At 37.5% G+C, this 27795-nt stretch overlaps 2 protein-coding genes across 3 annotated transcripts in view; one reads left to right on the forward strand and one right to left on the reverse strand.

Annotated features, from left to right (window-relative positions):
* The window catches only part of SLC25A12 (solute carrier family 25 member 12), a 50952-nt gene extending 34783 nt beyond the window's left edge, over positions 1-16169 (forward strand). Inside the window, exons 12-18 of the mRNA XM_086615893.1 lie at positions 1812-1864; positions 2054-2134; positions 10525-10665; positions 12633-12771; positions 15014-15172; positions 15350-15440; positions 15974-16169. Coding sequence (XP_086472019.1) covers positions 1812-1864; positions 2054-2134; positions 10525-10665; positions 12633-12771; positions 15014-15172; positions 15350-15440; positions 15974-16169 — 860 coding nt within the window. The remainder of the gene's footprint in view (positions 1-1811; positions 1865-2053; positions 2135-10524; positions 10666-12632; positions 12772-15013; positions 15173-15349; positions 15441-15973) is intronic.
* A 954-nt stretch (positions 16170-17123) lies between these two features.
* Positions 17124-27795, reverse strand: part of DYNC1I2 (dynein cytoplasmic 1 intermediate chain 2) — a 33303-nt gene continuing 22631 nt past the window's right edge. For both annotated transcript variants that reach the window (XM_086616189.1, XM_086616188.1), the window contains 11 exons: positions 27240-27329; positions 26812-26974; positions 26620-26719; positions 25956-26081; positions 24885-25031; positions 24444-24557; positions 24002-24135; positions 22841-22985; positions 21846-21986; positions 20724-20849; positions 17124-20005 (listed from right to left, as the gene is read on the reverse strand). In XM_086616189.1, the coding sequence (XP_086472315.1) occupies positions 19892-20005; positions 20724-20849; positions 21846-21986; positions 22841-22985; positions 24002-24135; positions 24444-24557; positions 24885-25031; positions 25956-26081; positions 26620-26719; positions 26812-26974; positions 27240-27329 (1400 nt within the window). In that variant the 3' untranslated portion in view covers positions 17124-19891. The remainder of the gene's footprint in view (positions 20006-20723; positions 20850-21845; positions 21987-22840; positions 22986-24001; positions 24136-24443; positions 24558-24884; positions 25032-25955; positions 26082-26619; positions 26720-26811; positions 26975-27239; positions 27330-27795) is intronic.

Consider the following 27795-nt stretch of genomic DNA (forward strand, 5'->3'; position numbering starts at 1 on the left):
AAGATTGTTTAGCATAATAAGTTTATGTAGTTGTTCTGAAAATGTTACACTTAATGACCAGCATATTACTAAGGTCTTGGCTCATAGAATTAGATGGTCTATGGAAGTGTATTAAACTGAACAACAGAAACATTGATGGAGTTGACTGTGGGTCAGTTACTGGGTTCTCATATTCCTGAGCTGGATTATCCTAATTGTATTGTAATGTAACGATACAATGTAGTGGTTTACCGCAGTTTAGAAAATAGATCTGAATGCATAATGGAAAGTTCATATTTTTAAATAAAAACTTACAACTTTTGGTCAAGAAAATTATCACACTTTTGAATCCTGGCATCCAACTTTGGAACTAAGGAAGTATCTTCTAAGGTACCCTCACTAAAACATGCAGGGTCCCAGGTTCTCCAGCACACATGATGTGTGTGCCCAATGAGTTCAGCTGCATAGAAGGAGGGGTGTGGGGGATTGTCTTGTGGTGTTTTGTCTGGTAGTTTTGGGGTTTTAAAGTGTAGGCACTGCAGAGCTGGATTTTCTTTTAACGGTAGATCAGAGATTCAGGTGGGGAGGGCAGCATTTCTTTTTGTTATTGTCAACCTTTCTTTGTATTTAATAACTACCTTTCCTCAGCATAGTAAGTCTGTAAATTGCACAGAAAGTACTATGTTGGAAGAAAACACTGCACTGCATATATTAACTGCTGCACTTCCTATTTAGGTATGTTTGGTCTGAGCTTCCTTTTAAGGAAGCAGTATCAAAATTCTGCAGGCTGAGTATTTGGGGAATTTTGAACATTCTTTATAAATTTGTAGCCATATTCTTTTCACTTAATGGACAGTGGAAAGCTGCATCGATACAGTTTTGTTGCTGTTATCTGATATTTGACATAATTAGCATGGGATTTTTTGTTAGTTAACTGGCAAACACTTCTGACAAATTGATATTCCCTAACTGTGGAATAGCATTAGGAAATGAACACTTCTAATAAAAATAAGCCTTTTAAGTTTTGTAATCTATATATATGCCAAAATGACTGTGGAGAAATGAATTTAAAAATAACAGGTGCTGTTATAATCTTGTATGTTAGGAAGTTAAGACTGCCATCTACTGATTTTTTTCTTAAACCTATTAGTTCCTAGAAAAGTGTATGTGCTTTTGTCAAATGGCAGTTCGTTTTGGTAGTAGCTATTTTCCAGGAGCAAGGGCCTTTTCAAAATCGGTTTCTGTCCGCTAATGCTTCCTCTCAGTGAGATAAAAAATACTTGATACTAATAGACTTTAAAGAAGTTTATGCTACCATGTTGGACTGAACAAGAGAAAATCCTTTATATCCTTAGTTGACTGGAGCCTTCAGAAAACTCAGGTTAGTGAATCACATAGAAGTGAGTTGATAATTTATCATAGTCATGTGTATATCTCACAAGTAATTTCCTATTTTAAAAAGTAATTGCAAGCTTTATGGGAAAATGATATTAAGGGGCTAAAAAAGTCAAAGGAACTCTTATGTAGTAGACCTATCCAAGGTGTATGTTCAGTCCTTACCCTTTTTTTCTTCTGTACAGCAACAGCATCAGGTTTGACTTGGTTGTGGAAGGCAGATCTGGTCACTCTTTTCATGACCATTGTCAAAAGAAATCTTAATACAAAATTGTATTGGTATGACTGTGCAGTGCGCCAGCAGCATCACATACGTAAATACCATCCACCTCAAAGGATACCCCATGAGCAGAAAGGCATTTCTGTAGAGCTCTTATAAAATACTAGTTTCTATATTAGGAAGATAATGTTGCCTTATGATGTCTTTGTTTCTATAGGCTTGTTACCACAGCTGATAGGTGTTGCTCCAGAAAAGGCTATTAAGCTAACTGTACGTATCTTTTTTTCTTTTCCTGGTATGCTTTTGTTTATTAACATACACAGGATTTATTTCCTAAAATGTGTGAAAGATGACCACTTACAAGCACTCTCATATGTATGGTTACAGATGTACTTGATATACGTTAATAAGGAAGAAAAATAACTTAAAATTGTGTGTAATGTATTGTATCTTTATTAGGTTAATGACTTTGTCAGAGACAAATTTACTAAGAAAGATGGTTCCATTCCACTCCCCGCAGAGATCCTTGCTGGAGGCTGTGTAAGTATCCATCCTGTATTCTTAGGAAGAATTGATTCTCAGTCATGTGCAGTAGTTGGAATGACAGTTAATGGATGTGCTTTGTCAATTTTCACAGAACTGTTCTGTGTTCTCCCAGTTACAGGAACTTAAGAAGTACTTTTTCTGTTTGGAAAGCTTTGCATACTTCTCCATTGAGTTCCCTTGGAATTACATGTTTAAACAACTTCTTTTGGCCCAGTTTCTAACTTTCGGTTTCAGCAGTGGTTTTATTCACAAAAGGCTATAGAGAGGGTGCCTTTTCTCTCTTTCCATACTTTTGCTTGAGTTGGCATTCATGGTTAGCTGGGAAAGGTAGTTCCTGAGAATGGGTTATAGAGATCATGTTTGAGTTTCCTCCGGGGACGAGGGAGCTAGAACAGTTTTAAAAATCTATTTCTTGCTGGAGTTTTTAAGAAGGAAAAGAAATACACTTTTCAACTTGCTATGCGTGAAATTTTTCTTTTCTTGAAAACGTGGAAAAGCTGAAGAATGTAGTCTTACCTTTCAGATAACAGGTATGAGTGAATTTTATGTTTAACTATAAATCATATAAAATGTAGCTACGTTACTCCAGATGCTAACTACATCCATCATCTAAATACAGTTCAAAAACAAATTGTGTTTTTGTTGAGATTGAGGGCTGTAATTCAATGGATCTCTTAGCAATCTGTAAGTGGTTTGAATTGATATTGATGGTAGATTTCTTTTGGTTTTACATATTGGCTAATTTCATTTGTGGGATTCCCCAGCAGTTGTTAACCCTGTAAAATGTTTAAGCCTTGACTTAGGTTTCTTTTGTAGCGGAGAACACTAATAACTTCCAGTTGAGTAGGCTGACAGGCTGGTATAAAACCTCCTCAGCTTACAACAAAACCTGGGGCAAAAAGGTTGTTGACCTCTGCAAACTTTTAATTCAAAGAAGCAGCCCTGAAGGGAGGCTGCTTATAGTCCTGCCTGATTGAATTTGGCAGCCTGGTACATGCTTGAGTCTTCACCTGTCAGTGTACAAAGTTTATTTTCTGAGAAATGTGAGAAAGCAGCTGTGATGTGTAGCTAGCAAAAGACTAACCTTTTTCTGGGAAGCTCAATAACACAGAAAGCACATACAGGTCATTTATAACAGAAGTGAATCTAATTAATTAGTGTTTTTCTCGGTGTTGTGGAGAAATTCATAATTAAAATCAAACATCTGATAATCAGTTTTACTATTTTACATTGTTTTGTACTGAAATGTGTAATATTAAATTCAATGTGGATTAGAGGCTTTTCCACTTCCTGGTAGGTATTCCTTTTTCCAAATAACTATATTGTCTTACTGTAATGAACATGCAAAAATTGGCAAGAAATTTGAGTTTCAGAGAAGCTTTCAGAAATTTGGTTGTTTCTGTGAGCAGATTTATAATCTGTCCAAACAAAACACAACCCTTTCTTCTCGCTGACTGTCTTAGCTGATGTTCTTATCTCCTTTTTCAAGATAATACTTACCTCACTGAATCTGGGAGAATTTTAAACAAAGTTGGCATTTGTAGGAGAGGAGTTGGCCACAGTTTACCAACCTCAGGGATGTTCATTTCTTTGGAGCCTCCTCTGGATCATCTGATGCCGTACCAGTTGATGACTTCTCTGTCTGTACTACTGCGTATTCCATTTTAGCAATTTCACTTCTTCCTACATACCAGAATCTTTATTAGTAAGCCTGTAAAGTTTATTTTAAAAGTCTGAAAGTTATCAGTTGACTAAAGCAGTAGCAAGCTGATAGTTAGTCTTTCTCTTCCTCATCTTCAGTCCTTTTTATCTTCATTGTGACAACTCTTTTCTGTGTTGGGTTGCTTGAAAATAGTGTTGATCTTCGCCCTTCTGGTGTTCATTGTAAACTGTTTTTCTACAAAATATGAAACATAACCAACAGTTACGTCCAAGAAAGTGCCACAGGTAAGCTTAGTCCATTTCTACACACAGAGGCACGCATGATTTTCTGTTTGGGTGGTGCTACCATTCTTCTTTGTTTTCCCTTTATTCTATTCCTTCCCTGTTAGTACAAAATGATGGGTTACTGTGAGATTGTTTGGGTTTTATACATGCCAAAATTATTTTCGGCATTTAGTTAGGGTAACTTGTTTTTTTTTTTGTGGCATTTCTTTATTGTTCAACACTTAACTATTTTGCTAAAAGTACGCTGTAAATAGAGGCAAAATTCAAAGCGTGCTTTTCACCTTGTCATAACATCAGAAGAAACAGCGTTATGCCTGTATGTAGTTCTCAGAGATGTACTTCTTACTATTTCTGACCATCACTTGCCTGTGTTTAGTTTTGAACCTTCTCCCGATTAACAAGATTAATGCACTTTTTCATTATTTCTGGTATGGAACTGGTAGTGGATGAGCAAGCCATATTTTCAGCCGTTTATTATAGAGTTTACAGCAGAGGCCTTCCTGACCTTTGAAGGCCCACTCTTTTGCAAGCCGTACAAAAGCACATTGTGCATGCCACAGTCCTCAACTGGGAACCAAAAAAATTCTCCTGAGGAAGTGGAGGCAGCTTGGGAAGTGGAGGCAGATCTAGCGAATTCTCCTCTCTGGACGGCAGGGCCATATCAAAGCCTACGTATGGTGTTACAGTCTTCCAAGACCCACACATGAGGACAGGTGAAACCTTTGACATTAGGACAGCAGTGACTCAAGAGAACCTGCGTAGGCTGTTCAGTATCCTCAGCTCTGGAGTGCCTGCAAGAAGTGTTACACCATCCAGCAAAGGGGCTGCCTACAGACACGTGCCTCCTCCAGAAACAGTAACTCCAGGAGACTGGACCTCTTCGGCAAAAATCTTACTTCTCAGGCTCCAGTTATTCCCAGATCCTGTAATGTTATGGAGTAAACTCCCATTCCCAGTAAGAGGAAACGTCTTCATTCTCATAGCTGAAAGACATCTGCCCATGCGGTGGCCTGCTCATGTGGCCAGCTGCCTGTCTGTTGTCTTTCCTTCCTTACTGCAGGGCAGGGACCTCCCGCAGGCAGCCCGTGCCCTGTGCTCCTTGAAACCTACCTGCTAGCCACTGGGCAATGTAAATGTCATTGGGAAGTGTAGGGTCTGCTCTGTCAGAGCCCAAGTATTCCCAGCTGCTCCCAAGCTGTAGCTGTGTTTGAAATGCGCAGAACAGCTATGTGGGGCAGTTCGGTTACAGCGGTCAGGTCATACCTGTCAGTGAAAGGGCTCTGGTCCCTGATGGATGAAACTGATATCCCATCTTCCTACCTTCCCGAGAGCAGGCTGCTTTGTTAATCATCAACAGCACTATCCACGCTTATGCCTGTTCAGAGAAAACAATTTATTTCCCTACTGTTACTGTAATTAATTGAATTACATTTCATTGTAATTCAGCGATTAGCCTGCATTCCTGCCTTTGGAGTTTTCAGCTACCATTAGCTTTGAGCGAGGCTCCGGCAATGCTTTCCTGTATCCCGACAGCAGCTGGGGAAGCAGAGAGCACATACCCGGTATGGACAGTGCTTCTCAAAGGAACTTACACGCATGATGCGTGTGAGTACATGGTGAAGGGCAAGGTGCTGTAGGGCAGCTGTTGGTCCTCAGTTGGGAAGTGATGTTGAAGTAGACATCTAACGCTGTGTGAATGATGTATAAGTACTGTTAACAGTAGACAAAGATGCTGTGATTTTAAGCTGTAATTCCTATGAGTTACACAGGAGAAAAATGGTTTCTTCCCATCAATATAGTGTGCCTGGTGCTTAGCGTTTTGAAGGGATGAATCCTGTTTCATCAGAAAGACGTTGCCAATTCATGCTGCAGGGAGGAAGAGGATGTGGGGTGCCAGACAGAAAGGGGCTAAGAACCCTTCTTGTGAGGTGTAGGCAACGCATCTGTTGATGATTAGGGGTTGGGATGTGTGTGTGTGTGTTTGCACATATATACACATTGAAGTCCAAATTTACCACTGATTTAAAAATTCTTTAATATTTAAACATCAAATGTAACATTTAGTCCAAATATTTTGGTATGTTTGTAAGAAGAATTTTCATAGGTATTTATACATACATACACACAAACATGTATATAGGCTTATCAGGCAAATAGGAATGTGTCAAATATTTATTTTTGAAAAAATAATTTTAAATGCTACTGGTTTTATTTAACAGCTGAAAAAATACAGATTTATAGCTGTCAATACTTTTCCTTCAAAATCTTGAAGATACTCTACTTCTTTTAATATACTTTAAACAGATAAAGTTAGAAGCAGAATTAAACTTTACTGCTTTGTCTTGATCTCGACTGTGGAGAGTTAAAGTTAGGGAGAAATTTATTCTTTAGTAAATGAGACAGTAAGCTTACTGTAGGTGCATGAACAATGACAGCTTTGCCTTGAGAAAGAAGTGCAAGTTCTTTTGATGTTTTTAAACGAGACTGTTTTATGTAACATCTTATTTTAGCTGCTTGTATGGGACGTAGTTGTGGTCCAGGATGTGGTAGTTTCAAAAAGGAAGGAAGGAAGGAAGGAAGGGCTTGAAATAGGCCTCTCCCCCTTTGCAGCATATGCCTCTCGGGTGGAATTGGAAAGGGCAAGAGGTCTCATGTTGCAGGGTCATTTGTGTATTTCCTTCAGCCTTTGGCATGTCATGGGGCGTTTGCTGTGGGATCTCAAACTACATGTTTTCTCTCATAACCTTTGCTGTCAGATTTAGTTCCTTTATTTGCTCCTTGTAGAGTTATTTTACATGACATTAAGGTTAAGTAGAAGCTTTTATTACTGGTATTTTTGATGTGTATGAATAACCTCCATTCAGAAACAAATTTGTCAACCTTTTTTAAAGTGTCTGTTGTAATTTATGTGTGAAGGGAGGTTTTATGGGGGGAAGATCTAGATTTAGTGCACCTTCTCCAAAAGAAATTCAAGGACTGCAATGTATACCTCTGCATGTATATACTTGTGCACGTGTATTTAACATACATAGCTGACAGCTGAAGTAAGATACTTTGAAAAAGAATGACGATGATTGCCAATGATTTGCAGAGGAGCGTGGGGATTTGTATTGCAACGCTGCACACTGCCAGTTCATTTTTATTTGGAGATTCTTTGTGTCATTCTCCTCTGCATCCTCTTCTGAGGAGTGCTCTTCCTCTGCTCCCCAGGCAGCACCCTCCTCTGCCTCAGACGGTCTTTGTCAGGTAGATGGGCACCCCTTTACTTAAAAAGAAAGCACAAACAAAACCCAACCCTCACGTTCATTAGAAAAAAACAAACAACCCGATGAAAAAGTGAGTTTTCTTGTGTTACATATCCTGTATTAAATTCAAGGCTTGTCTTATCTGTACGTGGGATATGTCTAATTCATTGATGCAGCTCCAATGAATTTGGAGCTCCTCTTTATGTGAATCAAATCACCGCTGTGCAGAAAAGTTTGCCGAGCTCCAAGTGTAGTTGTGTGAAAAGTCTACACTTGGCTAGAAGTACATATTGCTAATAAGTAGTATTTAACTGTCTTGACAGTTACAGCTCTTTTTGAGAAAGCTGCCTGCTGAGAGGTTTGTCAATGCTGTAAACATTCGACGTTCAAAGCGTTCATGTAATTAAAGAACTTTTCAAATGGTTTTCTACTGATAATGCAGGCATATGTTAGGGTTTTAGTTACACTTTATTGTGCTCAATAAACCAATCATCAAATAATATCTTAATATTAATTTTGTCGTAATATACAATTCTATATTAACTATATACAATTTGTAATATATATAATAGTATTGCTTCTAAATTATTAAAATGTGTTGTGTTCAGAGTCTTCTCTTTTCGTTTCTGTATCAGAAGAGAGCTGTTGCTGATTTTAACAGAAAGGTAGGCAGTTGTGCACCTAGGAGAGGAGAATGTTAATTGCAGGAAGATTGAATTCAGGGTAGAAAATAGAAATGTTTACGAATTGGCCTATTTGTGTTTCTATGGTGGGTGTTAGGCAAATAGGAAGAGTTATTTTAGCTGCTCTGCAGGATGTGCTAATTTATAACATTAAAAATAACAAATGGAATTTCACATATATATGTAAACAAAGAATGCATATTTAATAGGCAGGTAGCTGGTAATTGTCTAGAAGGAGTGAATTTCTAGCTTAGTGTCTAAATTTAAAGCTATTTGATTTTTTTGTGCGATGCGTTGTATTATGTAGTAAGAGCATTCTGCTTACTGTTTTATCTACCAAAATTATTTTTAAAAATTATGTAGGGAAATGAAAAACATTTGAAATTGGTTTTCTGTTTAGTGTAATACGAACAAAAAAAAATCAAGTATTGTTTAACAGAACTTGCCAGATGCGAATTTTATAAATTTTATTTAGATTGGAACTTTGCCTGGCGGGACAGCTGTTTCATCTTGCATGCGTAGGTGTGTATGAACTAGGAAGGAAAAGGTGAGATGAGAAGAAAGAGAGTCTGAAGAATGGCTTTGGACATGAGTGGTGTCAGGTAACTGAGTAAACACAATACAGTAAGTCCAAGGAACAGAGAAGATGGGATCAGTTTGGCTGCTCTGGGAGTTCTAGTGATCTTCCTGATGGTTGTGATATATGTCCACAAAAACGTAGGCTTTGATGTTGTTTCAAAGAGGTGAAGAAGTGAGGGAATAAAATGAAGATTAACAATGTAAACAGATTATTTGAGTGGGAAGTGTTAAAGACAGTTACTACTACAGTGGAGATAATTAACCAAACGCAGGGTTGATCTCCCACTGTTTGGGTCAAGGTGCTTTAGTAAAGCTGTAACAATGATGATTTTAAATGTCAATACTGAATGAAGTAATAAATGAGGCTTGTGATAAAAGGATGGCAGTGTGCTCAGTAAACGCTCGGTGAAGTATCAGATGTGTGACCAGTGGAGATTTTGATGCTTCATGTCCCCATCCCGTAGTTACTGCCCAAGTGCTTGGTCATTCCAGTAAGAGCTGTTAAGGTTTGCAAAGCTCTTTTTGTCTCAAGTCTAGAGTAATTCAAGTTACCAACTTCTAAGGCGTGCTTCAGGGCGAATCTCAAGTCGATTCTGCCTGCTGCTGGAGAGAAGAAGATTGTGCTGTAGGCAGAAGGATGAGTGTTCGTTAGTTCTGAATCGGTTAGCAGAGAGCACCATGCATGCTGTCCAGGAGGTGCTGTAGCAGGCTATTGATTTTCCTTCACACACACCGACAGCATCACAAAGAGAGTTTATTTCCTGGGCAATTTAGAAGTGGAAAAAAGCCTTAATTGCAGATGTTTAGCATCTTTTTCCTTCACTAAAATTTGATAGGTTGGAGGAATAGATCAGGATTAAGAGAAGCTTTTAGATTGCGGAAGAAATGCTTTTTAGATTTGGTTGTATTCAAGTGGTTATATGCCATAAATTTTAAGGAAGTGGGTTTAATTTTTAAATGAAAAAAGGTGGCTTAGGAAGAGGGGAAAAAAAACTTAGTAAAAGTTAACCTGTTTTGTGATGAACCACATACTTCTCCAGAAGTGAATGGTAGTACCTACAGCAAACCAGGGAGAAATCTAAACATGTCATTTTAAATAGGTTTACATGCTTCTGAAACTGAACTGTCAGATCGAATCTCTCTCATGAGAATCTGAAACATAGTTCTTTGGAAGTCTTTGGTTAAAGTCCAGAATCTGAAGCAGCTCTGCAACACTATTGCTAGGAAGTTAGCAAGATAGTCCTTCAGCACGGCTAACAGAAAATTTCCTGCGTATAAAATCTGTAATACTCAGCTCAGAGAAAGTCACAGAAAGTGACTCCTGTTTCTGTCTAGTATCATATTTTGAAACTTTATTCTTCCTATTTAAATATTGTCTTTTGTTTCCACTTAGGACAATTAAAGGCTGCTAAACAAAACTCCAAACACCTTTTCTAATAATGTAAAATTACACCATTAAATGCAAATTTACCTTTTCAACAGCATCACCACCACTAAATGCAAATAACTTGTCTACACATTGGTGATGGATTATTATTGAATAAACATAAGGTCTTTATATGTGTTTGATGCTCTAGTAGCACAAGTCTTAAGGATTATTTTAGTTTAGTATTTTGTGTAGTATCTGATAGACTTTTAAACACAGCGATGACTTTCAGAAAGTGATGTCATGGAGAAAAGTAAAGACAGACTGAATTAATCCACCTCTGTGGAATATAAATGTAAAAAATTATTTTGTACAAACCCACGGTTTGTGATTCAGAGCTTTTAACTTCCAGACAGGTGCTTTATTAAATCTCTCTCATATATATTTCCATGAGAATACCAGCCAATGCAGTGAGAAGTGAAGGCACCCAGCACCTTGCAAAAATCAGCCTATCGCCACATGCTCTAGTAATGCAATTTACTTTCTTTTGCTTGGGGTTTGCAGGCAGGAGCTTCCCAGGTCATCTTCACTAATCCTCTGGAGATTGTAAAGATTCGGTTGCAGGTAGCAGGAGAAATTACTACAGGACCCAGAGTCAGCGCCCTCTCTGTTATAAAAGATCTAGGCCTTCTTGGTCTTTATAAGGTATGTATTTCTGCTTTGAGTGGCTTCATCGTTTTATGTTTTATGCTAAACTTTTACGTTGTTGAAACAAAACCTGTTAAAAACAAAGAAATCTTTTGAATTTAAAACCAATCTCTTCCTGCTGGGCAGCCCCACGGTGGAAAAGTGAAGAAAACCCACTTCTATATTAATGGCAGTGGGATACAAAAAAATACTCCCCCATTCTATCCTTTGGGCTTTTATGCCAAGCTACAGGGAGTCCTGTATTGCAGACCTGCTGGCTTCTGGCGCTGATCATTTCATTTGGTGGGGTTTTGTGAAAAGTTTCTTTAGCTTTCCCTGTGTGTTTTTCTTACGTTTATTTTGAATCTCTGTTATCTCTATTGTTATTGTTGCAGCAGGATATTCTCTTTGTCTTAATAATTTGACGGCAGTGAAACAGTAGTGGAGTTTAGTAGGATTCAGATTTTTAAGAAGTTAAGTGGTGGGATTTGTCAATAACAAATTCCACTAAAAAAAAATGCTCATACCATACTGTACTTCAGCAGAATGCCAGTCAACAGATTCCTTCCCTGCAGGTATACTTACTACCGTCATTACAGATCAGATGTAATGGAGCAGAAGCTATTAGTTTCCTTAAACAAGGAAGAGTATTTCTTCCCGTATCTTCTGCCAGTGCAAGGGGTAATACGTAAATTCAGCAGTTACATTAGCTGTGCACTTAGAAAACATTGTTTTACGTGATTTGTCCATAGACCTGCAATAAAACTATAAAAATGTGCAAACTGACTTTTAGAGCTGACGCTTTTATTTTGAATTTGGTAGATGAGATTCATGACCATTTCTTTTCCTAAAGATCACAGGTATTTTGGTACGTGGGGCAAAATTACCATTTCTGTTTTCAGTAATTAACAACTGAGCTTACTAAAAACTCTGCTGTGCTTTAGGATTGCGTTATCCTTTGTGAATAACTGTAAGAATTTGTTGTAGAGCATAAAGTATCTGCATGAAAATAATTGAAGGAATGAGTTTCTCTTTATCGGGTCTTCTGCTTAAGCCATGTAGGATTTGCAATGTGCTGTCTGTTAATGTAACTATTGGGTGACTGGCCTCAAGTGGGTCCATTGTGTGGAGGCTGCTGGTGTAGGGGTGTACCGGTTGGTTCTTTAGGCAAGGAGTGGTGTTTTGTTAACATGCATGCTTTCAGGATATGCAAACGAGATTTCTGGGCTTATTTGAGCTTTGTTCAGAAGGAGTTATTTTAGTTGGTAACAGACTGATGGCTGCAGTTACTAAAAGATGACTATTCGATACGTTTTATTATGAGTATTCCACCGTACTTACAGCATACAAAGTTCTGTTAAGGAACTCTTTAATGCCAGGAGCTACTCCTTGCAGTGTTATAGACCGCCAGCTTTGTCTCCCCATATCTTCCCCTTACTAAACGACTCCCCTTCTGCGGTGGTTTCCGTTTTTCATAGCCTTCCAGTGCAGCTTCTTCAGCCAGGTGAGGAGCAGTGGAGATCAGTATGAGCTCTTGTGGTCCTCACTGATATTTTAGTAGTGCTTTTGGGCTTGGTGGAAGTAATGGCATGCTGGGACTTGTCTTGCTGCTTCCGTGGTTGCAGGTTGTTGTCAGCAAGGCATAAGGACAGACCTTTGTCAATTTCTTCATTGCATTTGGACACATCTTATGTAAAAGGTATTGCTCCTAGGTACTGATGTCAGGATTGATGCCATGTATTGCTCACCGATATTAGACGTGAACCTTGAATCTTCCTCATTCTAGAAACTTACTTTAGATGTATTTTACTCTTTTTTCAAGTTCAACCCTACATCTTCTGTTTCCTCAGACATTTTATTTTCTGTGTTATTTACCTGGTAGATCAAAAGAGTTGGTACTTGCTGGGCTCAGGCTGCTTGCTGGATATCAATTTTAACCTTATTTACAAAATTTATTTGTATTACGTCTCTTTTCTGTGTGACAGGGTGCCAAAGCATGTTTCCTCAGAGACATTCCCTTTTCTGCAATCTACTTCCCTGTTTATGCTCATAGTAAACTGATGCTTGCTGATGAAAATGGCCATGTGGGAGGGCTTAATCTCCTTACAGCTGGAGCCATTGCAGGTAATTTTGCAGAATGTTTTCTAGGCGTAATTTTTTTTCTTTTAGTGAGTAATATTTAATATTCATTAAGTAGCCCCATATAAAGGAAGGGTACTGTACCATTGTATCTGATTTAATCTAAATTTGATCACTGTTATCCTTAGTAGGAGGCGATGTAATTTTGATGAGAGCTAATTACATTTGCATAATGTGGATAAACAGCGTAATGCAGCTCGGCAACTTGTAGTCAAATTTGATCTGTCTGTCTCAATGGGGTTTTGCTTGTTACTGTGCTCTCAGAATTGAAGGCTAATTTGAATCTTTGATGAACATAAAATGAGATATCATAAGAGCTCAGAAGAAAATGACTTATCTAGTTTTGGATTCCTGAATAACTGAGAAGAAACTTTGTTCAAATGTAATCGTTAAAAATAGGGCATTAGTTTGTAAAGAAGCTGAAATTAACGTATCACACTCTGAAATTTAAAATATTTTAAGGCTTCTCAAAAATATTTAGTATAAAGAGAATATGCAGCTGTGATAAAAAGTTGTTTTTAGTAAATGGCAAGTGGTATAAAAATACTAAATATAGGGGCTGTAGTGGTGGATATTTAAAAATGCGGATACAGATGGCCGGATTCTGCACTGCTGAGTATTAGATCGCTAGGATGAAAAGCAGGTATCATCTGCAGCCTGTCAGTCCAATTCAGTGTTGGAATCTGTGCAGTTTAGAAACAGCATTGGGCTGAACACACCTTTTGTTACTTGTTACAGTCATAAGGAATCACTCTACATACACCAGTCATGAGCCGTCTGTGTGTAAAGAGCAGTTTCCCATATTGGACTTGATACAGAGCTTGGCTGCACCTCTGCTTTGCCAGTTGGTATGTTCCTTGTGCCAGATGGAACGGAGAAACCAGCTAGGAATCTAGTAGCAGTTTGTAGCCCTGTTTATTCTCGAGTAATGCAGAGCTGCCACAAGTGGAATATTATTTAGCTTACATATAAATATTATTGTTTAACTTGTATCTCATATAAAGACTCATTGTTTTTATGTTTAGATTGCAAACTTCACAGCTTCTCTTCATTTGTTTGATTAGCATTTCTGGGTCACTCATACTAAAGTGATGATGAACCCTACTAAAAGCATATCTCGTAGGCCTACTTCTATAGCATGTACAGGAATTTGCCTTTCTGAATTGCAAATTTCAAATTCCTGATGAGGAATTCCTGTTAGGCATGCGCAGCAGGGAAGAATGCAATCTGAAGGTATCTGCCTGTAAAGGAGAATCTGCATATCATTGTTAGTAGCGTATGCTTGTAGGCTTAACTAAGTTGCTTCTGTTTTCCTTTAAATCCTCTTGAATTGATCAATGACACTCTGGAGTTGACGATCACCTATGCATATCAATGACTTGTGAACAACAGAAGTCAAAATCAATTTCAAAATTCCAAGTCAGAAGATGGTTCCTCTTCTTAAGAGATTGAAATTTTTAGTGTGTTCAGAAGTATTCAGAAATATCTCAGATAACACAGTTAAATACTGTGGAGTACATTTCTGAAAGCTTTCTCCTTTCCTTTGACTAGAAAGCTGAGAGTGGTGCCTTGGAAGTGGAGATTTGTTCTTCCATCACTGTTGGCTAATATCACGCTGTTGGTACTAAGCAGACTTGTAAAACACCTTCATTGTCCTCAGTCTTTTTATGGCTTGCCTGTTGAAGTAAGCAGCATCTATTCTCCTACAGAACAGTCCAAACAGCAGTGCAGACGTATTTCTGTAGAATAGGTGTTTTAAGTAGTAGTTTTCTTGTTAACATCTTTAACAAATGGATGTGTAGCATTCAGGTTCCCAAATGAATCATCTATATAGTTTGCAAAGTATGTTGTAGAACAGAGTGAGGTTGCACAAGTAATTTTTGTCATCAGTCTCTTATTACATATATAGCATATGTGTGCAGTTAAAAATGTCTTTTATCTATTTGAAACTGCTGTTAGTGACAGACCACTAAAGATGTTGAATTGCTGTTGATAGTCTATTGTTATTTTTTTTACTATCAGTTACAGCCTTTAAATTTAGAAGAAGCTCAAAACAATTATACCAACCACGACACTTTATATTAGCATTGAGTGTAAGAACTTTCATTTTTAGTGATGTCTAATTCTTGCAAAAAATATTAAAGTTTGCAGTTGTATTTTTCAGTGAGAAGTGTTTCATCTTTTACAAGATTCTTTGTGCAAATTAAATGTGGTTTTCTTCTAAAAGGTGTGCCTGCTGCTTCTTTGGTAACCCCTGCTGATGTCATCAAGACAAGACTGCAAGTGGCAGCCCGTGCTGGCCAGACAACATACAGTGGAGTTATTGACTGCTTTGGAAAGATTCTAAGAGAAGAAGGCCCTTCGGCTTTTTGGAAGGGAGCTGGAGGTGAGAAAAGCACTCTGAATATTAAGGCTGACTCCGAACCTGCAAATTAGCACTTCCTTAGTTAAAGACTCAAATCAGAGCAGTATTTGAAAAAATAACATCTTGTTATAAATGTTTAGCTTCTCTCCCGAGAAATTCTTTTCCTTGTTTGACACTATGATTTGTGGTATTTAACAGCTCGTGTGTTCAGATCTTCACCCCAGTTTGGTGTTACTTTGGTCACGTATGAACTTCTGCAGAGATGGCTTTACGTCGATTTTGGAGGCCTGTAAGTCAAATATTTGTTTTTTTAGCTTGAACAAAAAAAGCCCCACAACACCTTGCTTTTTTCCTATGCATAAGACTCCTTAAACTTGGTGACTTTGAGCACCTGTGCTTAAAATTGCAGCGTGCAAAAAATCCCCCCATCCTTGTATGATTGAGAGAAACTTGCATGCTACTTCTAAACATATGAGGAGCTAAAAAGATGTTTCATATTTATTTTAATACACTACATAAAATTTGTATTTCTATTGTAGCAAGATACTTTGTCCATTTTCCCCATGTCACAGGAAGTTCAAAGAATTTACACAAAGCTGTCACTAAATGTGTAACTTCAGTTTTGGCCTCGATTTCCCATTAAGTAGTGGTCAGAACTCAACTTTACTTGACCATAGAAGTGAATTAAGGTCAGCTTTAACAGTCTTCCATCTTCAGACAAAAGCTTTAAGTATCTAGTCTAGATTTCGTAAACTTATCCAGGCTTAAGAAAACATTTTAAATAAAGCAAAGGCTTTTTTTTCTTTTTCTTTCTTCAAACAGCAAACCTTCTGGATCAGAACCTACCCCAAAAACTCGCATTTCAGATCTTCCTCCTGTTAACCCTGAGCACATAGGTGGATACAGACTTGCTACAGCTACATTTGCTGGTATAGAAAATAAATTTGGGTTGTATCTTCCAAAGTTTCGATCTCCTGGCATCGCTTCAGCTCAAACAAAAATAGCAGCTGAATCCTGAAAAGATGTTTCAACCTAACAAAGTGATGCAGTGGAAGAAGTTCACAAGAGTAGTACTGTATTTTTTCCAGTCAGCTGCATGTTGTTCTAGCTGAACTGAGCTTGCAAATCTAATTGCTCCTTTCTAATATTAATACATACCTGCATTTGTTTATTTGCACACAAAGAACTGACTGAAGCTGTGGTTCTATGCCTTGTTTTAACCAGTGGCATGAATCTGTAGTCTAGACTTTGCCTTGCACAGCTTGCATTTAGTGTTACTGTACATATTGTACATCTTTGTACAGAGACATCATGGCATCTATACACCTACATTTATATAATGGGTATTGCAGTTCAAACCAGTTTGAAATGTACAGAATGTTTTGAAGGCATTTTGTTAACAATCGTGACAATAAAATATTTAAACACACCTAAATCAATTCACTTCTTTGTGCTTATAGAAAAGTTGCCCAATGTGATTTTTTTTTTTCCTCCACAGATTATAGGTTAAAATTTAAAGATTAGATGCACCCATTTAGTGGAGGTACAGTACAGGACACAGCCTCTGAAGGAATGCATTTCACTGCTAGTTACAGCAAAGGCATTAAAACGCAATGTGCTGGCTTGTTAAGCGTAAGAGAACACAGTAAGTAGATGAGCACATGCAATATTTTATTTTGCAGCACTACTTTGTAACAAAGAATTCCCTTGAAATATACAGTAATACTAAATGCGTAATAGATCTTACCTCTGTGGTAGCATATTTAAAACACAGTGAGATATTTGCCAGTTATTAGCAGACTCAAGAATTTTTACCAAATTTATTACTCAGAGTGCTTTTTTTCCCCAGAATGGGAAGCTTTTTATAAAAAAAAAAAAAATAATGAAGGCTTTCTCTTTATTTCTAGATTGTTTTACCATTGAAAGATTAGGTTATTTGGGAGGGAGGGAGGGGATGGACATGAGACTTCTATGTTCTTTTTATATGCTAAACTGATTGTTCAGACTTCCAGTTTAGTGGAATGCTAAGTAAAAAGAGAAGAAAAAGGAAAAGGTTGAACTATTTCTGGCTTAGTGTCTGCCAAAAGTTTATCTGGTATAATTTTTGAGTGCAAAAACGTCAGAGGAAATAGGGGAGTCTAGAATCCTACAGTCCTAGAGGAAAATCAGTTATACTACCCATACAGCCAGAGAAGCGATAGGTGGGTTTCCAGCCTTGCTCACTGAACTATGACAACCTCGAATCTTTACTTTTACATATTTCTTTCAGGATTAAACACTCTGGAGTACAGTGTATTCCAGCAGCATAAACCGATTTGAGGTTCTGTTATTTTCTTGCTCAGGTGACAGCAGGCCTATATGAAGAGTTTTAGTCAGCTTATGAAAAAACAGCTTCTTAAAAACTGAATACTGCACACACAGACAAGCCCTTCTTCAGTTCTATGCAAGATGCAAAATCTTTTGATGCTGAATAAAATTTAGTGAGCTAGAGGTTATAATACATTGAACTTGAGAGTTGAATCACTATTCTGCAACAAGCATATATGTATATATCTCTATGTATCTATATCTATATAACACCCCATTAGAAGGCTCTGCCTGTCTTCATTTTTTTTTCTGTTAAAAGAATTACCTGTTCTGTAGAGTTTTCTAGAGACAGGCTTCCTAGGAACCATCTCCTGAATCTGTGTATTTTGTTCTGCACTTTTCTAAATAGATACAAAAATGGTAGGTACCCACTGGCGTTTAATCTTAGTCACAGCTTGTTGACTGGCTTGATCAAGGCCTTAGGAGACTTCACAATGCAAGACAGCATTTGTATTTCGTACAGCTTCAAAACTGGATAGTGTGGCTCCCAGGATGATCTTTTACAGTACCTAGCATCACTGCAGGTCTCTTAATGTTGCAGGTAAGGGTTTTACAACATTTTTAACCTGTACTCAACTATGTTGGTGAGGGAGGAACACAAGCAGGAATGAATGCAGAATAGTTTTGTTAAAAATTATTAAAAGGTTGAAATTATGTAAAACTACAAACTAACAAAAAAAAGCCCCAAACCAGCAAGACAACAGAACATTCTGCTCGTTAAGAATTCTTGTGCCTAAAGGGTAAAAATCATCACATGACGTGCCTGTTCTTTATATAGTTCACGTGTCTCAACTGACCAGATAGCTGCTGTGGTAAGGTTGAAGAAAACATGGAAGGTAAATGTCAAACTGAACAGCATGACTGTGCATTGAGAAGAGAGGGGGACTTCTGACAAGCCAACACCAATGGAAGCCTAAATACATTTCACTTTCAAACCCACTGAAAAAGAGAACCTCCTGAAGACAGAACTGCTGTTACTGCTGCCTGTGTCTCTATGAGCTGCTCATAACAGAACAGAGACATGGAGAAATAGAAAAAAAAAAAGAAAAACAACAACAAACTTAAAGCATAAATGATGAAGAAACAGTAAGAATACTTCTGGACATAAAGCTGATTAAGGAATATAAATCTATTTCCTACTTTTGAGCATATAAAACAGCTCTTCTGGCAAAACAGTAAGCCTGTAGCAGATTAAGAATATGAGAAACAAACCTAGAGTCCTAAGTTAAAGGCATCAATACTGGTTTAGTGCCTAAGTAGTACAAGTCAGAATATTCACTAAAAAAAACCCACAAACAACCCTGCCCCCCAACTCCCAAACCAGTCTTGATGGGAAACTTTATAATGTCCTAAGAAAGATGTACTCAAAAAATTTAACCTTTAACAGGAATTCTAATAATTCTGTTTCAAGCCATTGAGAGGTTTTGTTTCAATACAAAAGTGAAAAAGTAATGAAAACATCTTTCATTAACTTAATACGGAAAATCAGTAGGAATTCTGCAGTTAACAAAATGCAAATCATCATGCTATAGAAATTAAGTCAAAATCTAGTTCTTTATCCTTTGGAAAAGAAAAAATTGACAACAGTAGCCTTTTTGCTTTTGGCTGATTGCCGTGGTAGGAAGTGGAGGTTGGGGGCAGAAAACAACTCTGATGTGCATAGTAAAATGAAAGCAGCAGCTCCCAGGAACTTTCAAACTGCTGCAGATTAGCTGACAAGTGCTCACAGAATATTTATTTATGAATTAGTCTCACCTTGTAATGCATCAATTCAAACAAAAGAGCTTCATATTAAATATGTATTTCATTAATTCAGGTCCAATTACCAGATAAGTTTGTAACTACAGACAATTTTTATTCACATATATTACCTGCTACCAGAGTCTGAGGCTTATCTAGATATAACAATGAAACTCACGTGGAACACATGCATGCATATCCGTGGGTAATTTGAATAGCTGAAATTAAAGAATGCTTCAGAGATTTACTACCTACTGAAGGTCTGTGTAATATAGAAAGCTCAGTTTAGAAACAGAACTTTTACTTTTCAGAAATAGATACACTGTTACAAAGCGGAAATTTCAGAAGCCCAACAGCAAATTTACACCAGGTTAGTTTCAGCAAAAGAAGTTCCTTGCAAAGTCAAAGTTAACTGTATTAAAAGTTACACAAATCCAAGAATGTGCTTGTCATTTTATATAAAAAGTGACAATGCAAGATCTGATTTTCAGTGATCTTAATACATTTTCCAAGTCCATAGTTGAATCCATATATTCCTCCTTTAAGCTATTATTTGAACTGACACATGCTTACACTTTTAAGATTTGCATCAAATTGTTCACAAATCTACCACTGCTGCCTGTTTTTAAAGATCTACGCCGGAATGCGGGTTGCAGCTTCCTCTTCTGCATCAGCTCTGTTGGCATTTATTTCTGCCAGCGTTCGACCAAATCGAGTCCACTCATCACTGCGAGGAACGGCAATTTGCTGTTGACAGAGAAAATGTTATTTAAACCTACGGATAAATAAAAACTGAGCTAATTTGGAACAGCAGAGCGCTTAAGTAACATTCAGAAGAAATTCCAATAGAAAAGCTTAGCTTTATTTAGTGTAACTTTTAAAATAGTCTGAACATCAGAAGGCTCTAACTAATAAAAGAAGCAGAATTTGAGAATCCTGTATTTAAGTATGTAATTCTACTATTACAAGCTTTCATGATACATCTCCATCTGAGAGACTGCCTCCAAAGGGAAATACTTATGCCATATCCTCATCCAGTCAATTAGTTACGTACTACTGCAGTACGTGTACTTGCAATAGCAACAGCTTCCCTGTAGGAATGAAGTCAAGACTGCTTCACTGCAAAATTATTTGTTCGGTACTTCTCAAGCTATGGTCAGAATTCACACATGTCACACTTACAAAGAAGATAAAGTCTCTACAAACAAAACCATTGACTCTTTCATCTTATTTCACCAGCCTTACGATAATGTTTTTACTTTTTGATTGGTTGCCAGATGGCATGCTAAAAAGTTATGCTAGAATACCAGAAATAGACACAGAAAGAAAACATTAATTTGAAAATAAAAATTAAACCTTATTCCTTTGATCATGGGGGAAAAAAATTAAAGGCAAGTTGCTAAATAAAAGTCAAAGAAACTTGATTGTTTTGTAATGTACTTTGCACAACACACAGTATACATACCTCTCCCACGTCATAGATAACTATTTGTCCCTCTGAATCACCTACAGCAATCTCTCTGCCAGAATGTGTCCATCTCACACGGTTCAGAGCAGGATTGCCCTCCACAGTAATGCTTGCAGTTGGCACCTGTATCCATTTAAAACATATTGCTAAAAACGCACAAGGATTCCATAAACTATAGGTTAGAGAACATGCCTAGTCCCTCAGTGTTGTATCGAAAGAAGTACCCAACATCTCAACTGAGGCAGAGTACGTAGATCTCAAAGACTCTCAGTGGCCAAAACAACACATCTGTCCCTTGGCCAAAGTACAAACATCTTCTATCAAAAAGCACATCTGCACTCTTGTCGTGAGACAGGAGACAGAAACGCATTCAGTCAGACAGCAAGGAGGAGCCCTAGGATCTCAAGAAAGATTATGACAGAGGGCAGGGATGAAATCAGCTGCTTTAGCAGGTCAGATCCTGTCTAAAGGCTAGAACCATGTAATTCCAATTTGAAGCCGTAGGCTGGTGTATGATCCTACAGAACTCCTGTCTTCTATATGCAGTTTTAAGAAGGTGAAATTTAAGTACTGAATATCTGTCAGGTTTTTCCTCTCACCTACCTCCAAGAAGTTTAAGTCTTAGAAAAGGTTTATACTATAACCAAGTCTGTAACTCACACCAGAAAACCCCAGCATTCAATTTGGTAAGTTCAAAACCAATTTACAATGCCACTGCAGTATTGCTACAGTAATAAGGCAATAGGAACGACGGTGGTGTCTGGGTTACAGGTTTGTTCACGGCACTAAGCTGCAGGCTGACGAGGCTGTACTGGGGGAGGTCTATAATCACTTCCGCAACATGGATCAGTGTCACACCAACAGACGTTTTGCACTCTCGTTACAGGTAAAGCAACTTAGTTACCACTGTTACGCATTACGAGGAGTCATTTGAGTTACAACCCCGTAATCGAAGAATTATATCTATTACACAGAAACTACTGGAACTACAGAATATTTAAGAACAACAGCACAAAACCAAACCAGAATGCTATGGTAAACTCCTGACATTTCCCCCCCCCAAACACTTTTTACAAACACTTTTCCAGCTACATTTGACTGTTAACCTGACTGCCTCACCTCAGTATCATTGTTGAGATTCCACAGGTCAAGCCTGCCCATCCCATCCACACAGGCAAACAAGGCAGGGTGAGTTGGAGACCACATCACATCATAAACATAATCGGAGTTGTCTTCAAAGGAGTAGAGAGGTTTGTTATTCTGAAAAAAGCAAACATAACAATGCAATACCCAGACTCTGCACTTCAAAACAAAAAAGCTAATGGGTAAAGCAAAATACAGAACTTCTCAACAGCATTATCAGCAATAACTAAAAAGTGACTCACATTTTGACTTACTGCAAAAAATGCCTCTGCAAAAAGCAGCCAAAAATTAACGCTATTATTAAAGGGATGTTTTCCAAAGCGCAGCCTTTTTGCTGGTTGCTATTATAAAACAATCAGTAGCAGGTTGTAAGAGCAGCAGATTGTAAGAGATATTGTAAATTGAATGCATTAAGAATCTTGCAAAGCAAGCCAGTGATAATTCAGTGACTTCAGACTATTACTGGGAGATTCTAACGCTGCTTCCTCTGCTTTGCATTCCTCAGGGCATCAAACTAACAGAGGAAGAGGTAATTCTGGCAATGGGAATTGGAATGATAGATCTTTTTATTGTGAGCCTCATGGAGTTTAACCCACATCAGTTTTGGTGCTGTCCCTTAGTCCTCCACAAAATTGTAGCAAAACATTTGCCTTATGCACAATATGAAGTAACTGATTTTACAACATGATTTACATTTGATCACATTCTAATCGTTGTTGATAACAAAAGGCAAAAAGATGAACAGAATGGATCAGAAGCATACAAATGATGTACAATCTGAAAGCAAAGCTTTGTGTTAACTATAGTTTTGTTCATCAGCTGTCTCCCCTTTGCAGGACTGCTGCTAGGAACCTACAGAGCTTCCCACGATTTGACTTCAGTTTACCGAAGTTCCTTAAGTAGCTTACATTATAGCACCACCTTGTGTCAAGGACTACGAAGAAACCCACTGAACTATCTATTTAAGTTACCTTAGTTGTCCAAAGCTTTACTGTCCAGTCAAAAGAAGAGGTGACAAAGAGATGTGAGAAGTCTACAGGTCCAACTGCTGCATGGCAGTTGATACCTGTGATTGGTCCCTGGTGTCCTTCAAACATCTCACTGATTCCAGCTTTGCTGTTTTAGAATATATAACCAAGGTTAATTTATCTGGAAACCATACATCTGCAGAGATAACGCAATTTAAATGTAGCCACAAGAAGATTTTGCTGCTCTGTATGGATGTTACCCCGCTGCAAAAGGCTTCATCACAACAGGATCATACCAGATCAGGCTTGACTACTTCAACATCTATTTTCTGCTAACCTTAAGTGCCAAAACACACCACAGGCAGAAGAGACTCATTCAGCAGGTACCAGCTCACACATTTAACTACATTTTTCTCCAAGCAATAGCTAAAACTTCCATTCATACAAAGAACAAAATCCCGTCCTCAGGAACGAGCACAAAACTCCCACTGACTTAAAAGAAGTTCCATGTACCTTATGGACACAGGGTTCGACATAAACCAGTAACAATATATCCTTAATAGTCTCCTATCATAAGCGATGAAAAAGAAAGGGAGGAACAGACGGGAAAGATGTTACACGAAAGTAATACAATTTGGGGTATTTTGAAACCAAAAAGCTGTGCAGCAAGGGTGATGTGTATTTGAGATGAAACCTGGACGCTCAATTATATTTAAGAAAGCAATTGATAAGATACAGTCAGACAATTTCAAAATAGATTGAACAGCAGGAGAAAAGCGAGCCAATTTAAGATTTGTGCGTGATGTTACTGTACAATTATCTATAGAACCGATATGAAGTTTAGAATGTTGTGCTACAATTCAAATGAATAAAACTGCAGTGACCTATGCTGCCCTCATCAACACAAACAACAACTAGTCACTGAAGGCAGCTTAGTACCAATTCAATATTCCAACTACTGCTTTTAATGAAGCTCTTAGTCAGGAAAAAGTGTGCACTGGAATTCATACACAGCTATGTTGAACACCTTAAGACAACTATATTGAACTCCTTCAAGACAAAGGAGTAAAGATGCACTGCAAATAATTTTAGGAGTGTAAAGCATGCAAGGACTCATCCTTTCACTATTATTATTTCCTTTGAATAGTTCAAGTTTGTATTCACCTGCCATGACGGCACGCAGTGTACACCGAGCCTTCTTCACTGCCAACAACAAAGTTGTTGACATCTCCAATAGGGAAAGACATGCAAGTAACAGCCACAGCCTTGGACTGTTTGTGAACCAGCTCCATGCTATCCTGTAGTGAAAATAACAGCAACTTACTTATTTTTTAAAAAAAAGGTAATATTAACATCTACAAAGTCATTTAGATTTCTCAATAGTAGGTTGTGGGGTTGCACAAAAGTGCAACAAAAATACAGAAAAAGGAACAGACAATATTTGATTCCACAGGTGAGGAAATATTTTATCAAATACTTGTCAAGCTACCTTAAGCATAATTCTGTGTGTGTGTGAAAATGTTTATTAATGCTTTTTAGTTTCATTAAGTTTCTACAAAATATTCAAATGGAATAGATACTATAGGTATATCCAAAGTTATCTTACCTGCGGTTGGGAAAGCATGTCCAGACTCCAAGAGCATATTTTCCCATCAGTTGAGATACTAATCAAGTTATGAGCATTCTGGGTCCCAACAACATTTACACAGTACACTGGGTGCTAAGAAATGTAAAATACTATCAGAAGAAGGAATTTCCAAGTAACAACCGATTCTGGTATAATTAACATACAGTAAAATATTCAACTTTACCATTTAACAAAGCATAAAATATTGATCACGGTACAGTACAAAGAATACTCCCCTATGAAACTGAGATTTGTTTTTCTGACACTGATGTTTGGGAATAGCCCAGTTCTTCAGTGATAGCATCGGCAAAATACAGACACAAACATTTAAGCATTATCAATCAAGTGCACTGGACAGAGTTTCCCAGAGATTAAATACATCTCAACAGGGAACAGTCCTTGAAGATATTTCACCCCTACCGTGTGAGCAGCAGCCGAAAGTGGAGTTCTCTGCACCGGGGTTCTCTTATTGCTCCGATTATCCCATAGCACTATTTGCCCTGAGTATGTGCCACCAACCACCAGATTGGGATGGAATTTTGCAAACGTAGCTGACATCACTGCTGACTGAATGGAAAAAAACAAACAAAACACATTCAACAACGCTATGTCTAAAACTAAAGAAAATGGGACTAAATATCAGAGTAAGTTCTTTGCCTAGATTTATTCTACACACTATTTTGCTGTCCAATTACTTAAGGATTCTCAAGCCCTTTGCGGACCCCCAACAGTCTTAGTTTTAATTTGTATTCATAAAATGAAGCTTTCCTCCTCTTTCCTTTCATATGTACACACTTGTAATTCCTCCTAGTGTAGTTTGTTAGCAAGGGACAGCCTGGTAATGCACAAGACTTTAATAATGTTTTGTCACATTCTGGGGTCACTTTCTTAGAGAACATACAAATCCGTTTTGATACCATAAAGTTACTTTTACAATCTGGGCTTTGACAGTAATCTGACAACATGGGATTAAATTTTGATTCAACTATGTAATTTTTCAGAATAATGGCATTTTGAAAATAAAGTGGCTATCCTAGGCTTGGTGTAACAGAAGAGATTTGCATGTTTTTATCTTTCAGAAAAGTACTGTAAAACCTCCATCTGCTTTTATCTTGACACATATGTTTCTAGTTTTCATCCTTACTCCATCTCCTCAGGCCATCTTAATTTTATTCAGTAAACTAAGCTCCAATAGTATACAATCCCACTCAATCCCCTTACATACAAACCGCCTTTGTGGTTCAAACATTACACAAGAAGGTTTTTTTTTTTTTAATAAGAAAATGAGTTCTCAAACAAGCCTGAATTCTGAACAAGGTTAGAAATTCTGAAACAGAATAATGTTTCTAAACTGAAGTCTCTAGCTACCAACATCTGTTTGCAAATACATATGGCTAAAGTGAACGCCAGCTCAAAATCATTATGCATAGAGAAGGTACTTGGACAAGTTGATCAACGTAAAATCTTTAGCACCCCAAGACAGAATCATACCTGGCAGTGAAAGACATACTCTGGGGTAGTTTTCTTGTACTTCATGTTCCATACAAGGGCCACTCCATCAGGCTCATGAGGTGCATCTTCATTGTTGTTGTAAGAGGCTACAAGTAATTCTGGGTACTGTAAAATAAGTGAAAAAGACTCAAAGTAAGCAAGATGACTAGGTAATGGTCCAAATGATCCTAGAATCTTTGTTTTCTTTAGCCACAATAGGCTTAAAAAAGCCACCAAAAACCGAAAGCCACCTTACGTTATATATGAACAAGAAACTGTCAGTTAAAACTGTAATTGTTTCCAATTTAGCTCATAAAACAGCATTAACATACACATTAGTCTTGTTCTGTCTTTCATCATATCTTGCTTTTTTACAAGTTCTGTTTTTTACATTTAAGTGAGCTTTTTTTAGTGAAGCTAACAGTTACCTCTAAGCAGTAGTCCATAAACCAGAAACATATGCCAAAGACTTTCTTCATAATAAAACGCTTTTGCTACTTTTCACAAAAGATTAGCAGCTCTGCTTACTTTTGGCAATCTATGGAGCATGTAAGGAACACATCCAGAAATGCAGCCTGTACCAATTGTGCTTATAGAAAGGTCAAGTGCATAGAGCTAGAAGAATTTACAAAGATAACTGCTTAATGTAAGCGTTATTTTTTACCTGAGATGACCAGTCCAAACAACTGACAACACGATGCTTTGACCAACGTTCATCAAAAAACTGCCTATTTAAGGACAGTTTTGCTCCTGCTTGAATCTCTCTATAAAGGCAATCAGAAGATATTAATCTTAGATCACCTTTTCAGTTACAAAAGTTGCACATTCACAGTAAAGTACCCAGCATTCACGTTACCCTTCCTTGTCTTCTAAGTCTCTTCCACTGTAGTCAAAGAAAATGTTGATTTGCTCAGAAAGGGCTCTTTCAACAATCCTTGTGGAATGGTCAAAAAAACTTAAAAATTCTTCAGAATGCAAAATTTGTTGTTTTTCTTCTTCTGTAAGTTCATGAGGGGCAGCTGGAAAAGAATTATACATGCATTCTCAGGACTACATACTTTCATCAATTCTTTCCAAGAAAAAAAAAAAAAAGTATTTATAATGATAGAAAATTTGTTTCCTAACATCCATAGATTTTAAATAAGTTTTTACATATCATATTTTGCTAGCCAATTGTTAAAATGTGAATCAAATTAATTTCAACTTAATGGAAAGAAAAGAAGTTTAAAATTTATTGATGCCTTTCTTTACAGGACAGTCAAAATATCTTGAGGTGAACTGTACCTTCTTCTTCCTCCTCTTTTTTTAATGTTTTTTCTTCCTCAGGTTCAACTAATGGTTTTGGTGCAACCACATCGTCTTCATCTTCCTCATCTAAGGAGAAACATTATGGTGAGACTGTCAATGTTTTTAAAGAAGAACAGTAACATTCCACATGAATCTCAAATAAGCTGATGTAAAATGGTATAATTTAGCTTAAAATGGTTACATTTGTAAAACGTAGTGCCCAGGATGACATTATCTCAAACCAAAAGATCACTGGAACACTGTCTACACCTGGATTTTAGTTGCACTAAATTATGTGGCTGTATAAACTGAAATAAGACACATAAGAAATTGTAAAGAATCCGAAGTGGAAATCTCTCTTATGAGCATTTACGATTCCACACAAAACCACGTGGTGGATGCATGTTCTGTGTAACATACTGACACGTTAATGCTGCAGAATAAAAATGTCTAAAATAGTCTACAGAGCAGCTGCTTGCTTGTGATCTGAAACCATCAGAGTCTAATGGGTCTTCACATGGCATGAAGATGGCTTACATTAGCTTTGAGGTTG

The sequence above is a fragment of the Tauraco erythrolophus genome, chromosome 8 (assembly GCF_009769465.1).
Source record: "Tauraco erythrolophus isolate bTauEry1 chromosome 8, bTauEry1.pri, whole genome shotgun sequence".
In the NCBI taxonomy this organism is placed as follows: Eukaryota; Metazoa; Chordata; class Aves; order Musophagiformes; family Musophagidae; genus Tauraco; species Tauraco erythrolophus.